The 8,341-nt window shown below is 34.5% G+C and overlaps 2 protein-coding genes across 2 annotated transcripts; both read right to left on the bottom strand.

The window, feature by feature from the left end:
* Positions 1-3,232: 3,232 nt before the first annotated feature.
* On the bottom strand, positions 3,233-4,000 carry LOC147513266 (uncharacterized). Its single transcript, XM_086598893.1, has 2 exons — positions 3,454-4,000; positions 3,233-3,309 (listed from the first exon to the last, which is right to left on the bottom strand). Exons 1-2 carry the CDS (start codon positions 3,998-4,000, stop codon positions 3,233-3,235), a joined length of 624 nt encoding a protein of 207 aa, XP_086455019.1.
* A 112-nt stretch (positions 4,001-4,112) lies between these two features.
* On the bottom strand, positions 4,113-4,640 carry LOC147513265 (protein FAR1-RELATED SEQUENCE 5-like). Its single transcript, XM_086598892.1, has one exon. It carries the CDS (start codon positions 4,638-4,640, stop codon positions 4,113-4,115), a length of 528 nt encoding a protein of 175 aa, XP_086455018.1.
* Between the last annotated feature and the right edge of the window lie 3,701 nt (positions 4,641-8,341).

Genomic DNA, 8,341 nt, shown 5'->3' with positions numbered 1-8,341 from the left:
CCGACCATGTACTCTGAAATAAGTTAGCAAATTGGCCAAGGAATTAAGAGATTCAGTCCACCAAACACAGCCGCTCTCTTGCCAAACCCAATTCCATTTTTTTTTTTTTTTTCGATCAGTACCCATTTTCATTTTCCTCGTGAGTTTAGAAAATTTCATTATTCATACTAAGTCCATCCATCCCAAAAGTGGTTCTCTAACGCCTTAGCAACTCGGGTGCCAACGAATGCCTTTGGTTTAAGCAGATTCAACCATCTCCGTCGAGCCACCGCTAAAGAAGGGTGTTGTGGAATAGCATAATGGATTGGGCTTGCAAAATCCAAATGCCTTGGATTGGGAGATTTCAACTCAATAATGAACTCTGAAGAGAGAGTAGGGAGCACTGAGGTAAGGCCAGTACACTTTGCAGATTTTTACATTGTGTAACCATGTCGGGCTTGTTGATATGAAGTAAAAATAACCTTAACATTCTACCCACACACGAGAGATAAAAGCTACAATAACTGACTTCATACTTAGAAGAGCCTACGCACACTACCTGTGTTATTTTTAGAGCTCCTTCCAAAATGGTTTTGAATGCAATCAACTAAAAATTTAGATTTGTTAACAACATTCCTCAACTATTTTTGACTTGCTTGTTCTTCATAATTTTGCCGCCTTCGATGATGAAGGAATAAGTTTAGGTACCTCTTGCGGGATCGAATTTCTTGAGAACTTGCGGACAAAGAAATTTGTTATTGTTCATGGAGAAGGGTTTGGAGCATGGTGTTGGTATAAGACTGTTGCTCTCTTGGAGGAAGCAGGTCCGATTCCCACTTGCCATAAATCTCTTGGGATCTGGATCGATCGAACGGATCTGAGACGATATATCAACCTTGGATGATTACGCTAAGCCCCTAATTGATTATTTACTGAGAACTTACCTGAAGAAGAAAAGGTGTGAGTGTGCTAGTGATGATGTGATCCAGATTATTCTTTCATATATTTTGTCTGTAATCCTTTTGGACAAGATTGTGATATCTACAGTTCTTCCTCGGGTTATTTTGGTTGGTCACGGTTGTGGAGGTGCAAGCATCTCATATGCTTTGGAGTGTTGCCCAAAAAGATTTCAAAAGCAGTTTTTATCCATTGCTACAATGGTTTCGGATGGGAAGAAGCCTTTTGATGTGTTTTTTTGAAGAGGTATGTTACCTTTAATTTCTTATGTGATCATAATTAAAACCAAAATATGGTCGTGAAGATGATACACACATCTTTCTCTTAGCTTGTGTTTCACCAACTGGCGACTCCTACTTGTGCTTTAAGTTAGTAACTTAGTACAGTCAAATGTCAATCATATATCTTTAAACTAAGAAATAAAATTTACAAACCCCTAGCCTCCTGGCTTTTGATCAGTCAAGTAGCACTACTAAAAAAAAGGTTTTTTATGACGGTTGTTTTTTTTTCTATCTTGACGGCTTTGTTGAAAACCGTCATGATACATCTCCCAGTGATATTTTTATGATGGTTATTGTAATATTGTGACGTGTATGACAAAGACGTCAAGAAAATATGATGATTTTATGACGGGTATTCTAAAATAGTCAAATTAGCAATATAATAAACCATTGTACTTAAAAATTTGTTGACTGTTTTGTCCAATTTTTAACAAAATTAAGACAGATATCATAAATTTTTATGACATGCTTATAATATACTTCTAAGTTGGTCATTTGTGTGCGTTTGTTTCATTGTTTTGGACCTCTTGAGTTAAGCGTCTAGAGTCGAGAGAAGGTCTCACCAAAAAAGAAAGTTAAAGAAAAAACTGAAGTTCCCACATCAAAACAATTTTGAAACAAATTGAATAAATTGAGAAAAATGAAAATTTTTGTTCGAGCTTGAACATGGAACTTGAACGAAAGAGATGTTCACAAAGAGCTACCTTTAGACTCTTTTCCTCCATATAGGACAGGCATGTGGGACTCATACAATGATACAAGTAATTGGGTGGCCCAGCCAAACGATGTATCGGCTAGTAAGTATGTATGTGTAGTATCTAGTATAATTCCAAGCCAAACAAGTTTACCTGCGGATGAGATCAAGGGATTGAAATACTTAAACTCGTCATATTGGTAGGGGTCGGATCATACACATAAAACCAAACTCCTTAGTGCTTACTGCATAGAGAGCTAAAATTAGAAACAGCTCACTCATAAGAAGGTATTGGATCAGAAGGTAGCCTCAAGTTTTAAATATCATACGATATTTAATATTTCTAAAAAATTTGCAGCTGGGATTCTACTTTAAATTTTATCTTCTAGTGGGATTAAATTTACTTTGACGCACATCCTCTAACCCCAAATTGTCGAAAATTTTATCGATTGTCTGTGCATGCATGTAAAAACCTTTTAAAGGGCAACTTTTTTTGAGGTGAGAGTGATAGTGCTCTTCTACAGAAAGCATTGATTAATTACTTTAAAAGATTACATTTGTTTTATTGTACTTTTCATACCCATTGGTACCGTGTTTGGTAATAGAGCTTATCACCGACTTAAAATTTAGGTTCAAGGAGAGGGAGCGTGTCATGGGAACCTTTGAGAGGGACTTGCATTTACCTGTTACATGTGTTGATGCAACGGAGCAATTTCTCAATAAGTTGAAAGGAATCATAGATCTTGAGGCTAAAAGGAAGATAATTGGTAAGGAGTTCATCTGCATTTTTTATGAATTTGCACAAGAGTTGGAGCAGACAATAGGAAGGAAACCAGTCTACCTCCGACATTCACATACTTGGCCTATAGTGCGGATGATTTCTCATGTTGGTTAGATGAAAATGATTATGTATATATAATATAAGTATGTGGGAATTAGATGAAAATGAATATGTATATATAATATAAGTATGTGGGACTACAATTGTACTTGTGGTTTTTTGTCACACCAATTTGTACTGTCAAAAACTGATGTCAAAAATAGTGGAACAAGACAAACAGTACGTGAACTTCACTTGGTTGGAAACTTGGAATCAAATCATTTAGCAAACATGTACCGTGAACTAGCCAAAGGTACTTAAAATGATAAGTTTAAAAATAATAGAGGAACACCTCAATTGAACACCTCAATTCACATACAAAAAAACAACGCTAATTTTAACTACAGACTCCATTTAATTTACCAAATAAAAATGCCTACCGAATAAAAATGCCACCAGTTCACTATTTTCACACTTGATTCTCTCACAATCATGATCCACTCAAGGCAAATGCTCAACCTGTGTAGAGACTGACGAGTTACCACCACCATCTGCTGAACTCTGAGTGCCAGTTGAACCTGCAAAAGCCAATATTAAACTCAATACAAATTAAAAATAAAAGAGTACGTATTAAACAAAAATAATAAACAATCGAACATTACTAATCAACTTCGGATAGTTTCTTTTGTCATGTGATTGCCCGGTAAGTCCACATCCATTACAGCGCCTTGCTTGAACTTGTGCTTGAACCTGTGCCTTCTCTTTTCCCCCTTGCAATCTATGTTTCCCACTCGCCTTTGCTTTAGCTAGATTTGGCTCATTCAAAGTCACATGTCGAGGCATTTTTTCCTTCTGAGAAATTCCAACTCTTTTAATAGCCAACACTTCCTTAATCATTTCATGTACCAATTTCAAATGTTGCTCATAGATTTCATTTGCCTCTTCACAAGCTATAACGTCATCAAGTACCCTTGAAGTAAGATGAGATAATTTTGTGTGCCTTAACAACATAAAGTCGTTACTACTTTTTTTCACCTCTTTCTCACCATCTGCTATTATTTCTTCCAATTTTGTATCTTTTCTCCATCTACTCAATATATAAGCATCCAACAAGTAGACAATTTGACTAATTTTCAAGTAAGCCAAAATGTGTCTACAAGGAATTCCTTCAAATTCAAATTTTTTGCAACTACAAGTAGCAAAATTTAGAGCCTTATCATATACAACTTTCCGCGGTCTAGAATCTCTTTCACTTGGCCTTTTCACCATGTAGACAACCTGTTTTTCATAATCTACTGAACTTTCAATCAAGTACTCCAAACTCTCCCACAACTCATTCTGAAATTTTAAAAAAAATAGACAAGGTATATATATCTGCCATCTACTTCTCCATAGAAATTGCCACGGGACGCTCATTGCTATCAACATGATCAGCTTGCAATTCTTTATGACGTTGGTATTCAAGTGCACGATTAAATCGCGTAACAAATTCATTTAAAGAATTTTCTCTAGAGATGTACCTCTTGAAAAATTCATGTGAACTTTCCGCTCTTTGACTACTTGACATGCCGGCAGCGAAAATGTGTTTCACAAATGACGGAACCCACCTAGAACGCATACCATACAATGCAGCTAACCAAGTGTTATCTTTTAGTTCACTTTTCCCTATTGTATCTTGCCACATTGCCTCAAACTCTTCACCAGACTCGGTATTCCAAATGCATTTTTGAAAAATATTATAGTAATCTCTATAAATGATAGCATCAAATTTTTCAGAAAACTTGTTCAGAATATGCCGAATACAGTATCGGTGATATGTATTAGGAAGAGCTTGAGCAATAGCTTTTGACATAGCGGGGTCTTGATCAGTGATAATCATTTTAGGAGGGCCAACTGAAATTACTTCCATCCATTGTTGGAGTAGCCAAATGAATGATTATGTCGTCTCGTCACACAGGAATGCACAGCCAAATATTACAGTCTGACGATGTTTATTTACCCCTGCAAATGGTGCAAATATCATACCATATTTATTAGTGTTGTAGGTTGTATCAAACACTACTACATCACCATAAAGTTTGTACGCTCGTATTGCCTTCGCATCAGCCTAGAAATAATGAATCAACTTATTTTCGTCGTCTATCTCAATTCTGAAAGAAAATGAAGAATTTTTTTCTTGCTCTGACAAAAAGTATTCCATCAATATCTCTGCATCATGCCCATCTACCAAGTTTTTTGCATCCCTAACAAAATTCCTAAGGTTTTATCTGTACAGCCAATATTTTCTATTCCACCCGCTTCCATTGAAAGAATACTTATTTGCTGGTTTATAGGTATATTGGCCGAAGAAAAAAGTTGAGACAATGACTTTTTTGTTTCAGATACGCCGCGGTGGGATCTCAACAGATATACTTTATGACGGGTTGAAAGAGAATGGTTGTGATCCTCGATAAATTGGCTAACAATGTAGCCCAATCTCTTCAAAACTGACAATTTTGCCTTGCAACCCTCACGAACAATCCCCCAACGCCTTTTTTTTCTTTATCATTTTTCTGTTTAGGTTTCCCCTATTTGAAACAACAGTACTCCTTCCTAGTAATTTCATTATCTTCTTTATCCTTCTTAGTAGAAGTATTTCGTATGCTAAACCCAGCCACTTTTGCATAATTGTTGTAAAATTCATAAGCTTCATCCAAAGACTAAAATTCTTGTCCTATTTTCGGTTTGCAATCTTCTTTTACATCAGGCATATAAACCATATCAGATTGTTCTTCTTCATCTGAGTTCAATTGTTCAAACTCCATATTCATTCAATACATACTACACATAAATAAAATTGTAATTAATTAACATTTAATAAGAATTATTGAAAAATTAAATTGTAAATAAATTAAACATAACACTACGAGACCCTAAATAGGGAGTATACGTAATAACCATTTAATAAATAAAAAAACTGAGCAAAAAAAACTGAACATACCGACACGAGGACGCTAAAAAACGACTTCAGCTATATTATTTTGTTCCACGTTGGAACAGTCCAAAAGAAAAGAAAAGAAAATTGTGGTAGTGAGATTGAGGTGAGAGACTATGTGTGTGGGGTTGAAAATTGTGTGGGGACGGAAATAGAGAAGAGGGTCAAAAATAGAGAAGAGTACGCGGAGAGAGAGATAGGTAGGAGAGAGGGCGTGATGTTGTTTGGACTTTGGAGAGAGAGTGAGAAAAGTCAAATAAAGAGAGAGAAATTACTTTTAGAGAGAGAGTGAGGAGAGAGAGCGTGTGTTGTTTAGGGAGATAAAATGGAAAGAGAGAATTAAGAAAGAGAGTCACGTGAATATATTTGTAGGACCCAATTTAGTTATATTTAATGAAAGAATATGAAATACTAAATTAGAAGAATGAGTTTCCTTTTGAGTTTGAGTCCGCTCCAAGTATGTAACTTAACAGTATGCATGAGAGCAAAACTGTATATATATATAGTCCACAAGTCTACAACAATTCAACAAATTGTTAACTTCCTATAATGCTATAAGTCTATATAACCCTATTATTATGTGAAGAAAACTATAAAATATTAACATTGAAAGTGAAAAATTATCTTGTTATTTTTTTTTTGTAAGTGGAAATTTTATTGATAATGATAACGAGTTTTACAAATAATTATGACAAACATGCAACAAGTTGCGCCGCAAGTCCTTTCTGAATTTGTTTTTTGTTTTTTATTTTTTGTTTTGGGTTAAGGTCTAATGTTTGTTTAAGAATTAAGAGTGAAAGAAATGAGGGGGAGTTTACGGGTTTATTATGGGTGATTAGAATTATACAAACTGACCGGTTGGGCTTTAGGTCTTTGGCTATTTGTTTTAGTCTCATCAACCCATCAAATATTCAAAGACGCATTTGTCCCTCTTTAATGGTTTTGGACTCAAAATAAATGATAAATGATAATTTTGTAAAGGCAAAAAGAGAAGTAAAAAAAAATGGTTTATTGGAATGTTTTTTATTAGTTTTTTTTTTCATACTATATATATATAGGCCCGATCTTAGAAGTACATACTTATTTTAAAGTTAAAATAAGTACGTAAGTAAAACATTACCTTGAAAATGAATTCAACTCTAATGTTTTGTGGGTTACCAACATACTATAAAGATCATCTCCACAAAATTTGAGCTCATTTGGAAACCTCTAACCTAGATAAAAATTGATGTCATCTTTAAAAAGAAATCTAACGGTCCGGAAAATAGTATTTTTGCAATCATCTTTTGCCTAAGTTAGAGATTTCCAAATGAGTTGAAAATCTCCACAAAATTTAAGATCATTTGGAAACCTCTAACCTAGATAAAAATTGATGTCATCTCTAACAATAAATCTAATGATCCAGAAAATAGTATTTTTGCAATCATCTTTTGCCTAAGTTAGAGATTTCCAAATGAGTTGAAATTTTGTAGAGATGATATTTATGGTGAGTAGATGATATCCACAAAAAATTAGGTTTGAATTCATTTTCTACATACCATAAAGATCATCTCCACAAAATTTGAGCTCATTTGGAAACATCTAACCTAGATAAAAATTGATGTCATCTTTAAAAAGAAATCTAACGGTCCATAAAATAGTATTTTTGCAATCATCTTTTGCCTAAGTTAGAGATTTCCAAATTAGTTGAAATTTTGTAGAGATGATATTTATGGTGAGTAGATGATATCCACAAAAAATACGGTTTGAATTCATTTTCTAGGTGAATTTTTACTTACGTACTTATTTTAACTTAAAATAACTATATACTTCTAAGATCCGGCTTGTATATATATATATATATATATATATATATATATATATATATATCCTGGCTCTCTGAAGGACGTCCTTAAACGGACTGGAGCTAAATATTCAAAAAATCAGTGAAATACACTCTCACGAAGGTGTTAGAAGTCAAATCGGATTTGACTTCTAACACCTTCGTGAGAGTGTATTTCACCGAGTCCGTTTAAGGACGTCCTTCAAAGAGTCGGGTTAGAAGTTTGCTATATATATTCTCTCACTATAGTTGTGAAAATTTTGGAGGTGCGATAGTGGAAGTTTGCTAAAAAAAAATTAGGGGGTGCGAGTCCTTATAGTTTGAAGATTTTTCTAAGCAATTAGTTATGTGGTAGTATGTAGAATTTTTCTAATCTCAAGGGGTGCAACCGCCCCCACACGCATCCCCCTATATCCATCTATGGTGTTGCCTGAAGGTTCGTATCATTTTATAGATTACGCTTCAAAGCGTGCTAAATAATAATAATAATAATAATAATAATAATAATAATAATGTTTCTGTAACAGTTATAAATTATTTTAGTTGTAATAACTTGATATTGTGTCTCTGTGTGTGTCTTTTCTTGCTTATCATACGGTGGTGATGATGAAAGTCTTTACTACTGAGCTTGAGGGAATCTCCCCAAACACATAGTCTCTCTGACTCTCTCTGTCTTTCTTTCACTCTCAAAGTGAAAGAGACGAACTCCTTAACCAAAAAAAAAAACTGGCGTTTTACTTCAGCGGTAAAAAGTGGTGTCATCATCAGGGGTTGCCCCTAACTCAGCAGAGACTATTCAAGCAGTAAAGGAGAA

The sequence above is a fragment of the Coptis chinensis genome, chromosome 3 (assembly GCF_015680905.1).
Source record: "Coptis chinensis isolate HL-2020 chromosome 3, ASM1568090v1, whole genome shotgun sequence".
In the NCBI taxonomy this organism is placed as follows: Eukaryota; Viridiplantae; Streptophyta; class Magnoliopsida; order Ranunculales; family Ranunculaceae; genus Coptis; species Coptis chinensis.
Note: the sequence above shows the minus strand (reverse complement) of the source record. Positions and strands in the feature narration are given on the sequence as shown.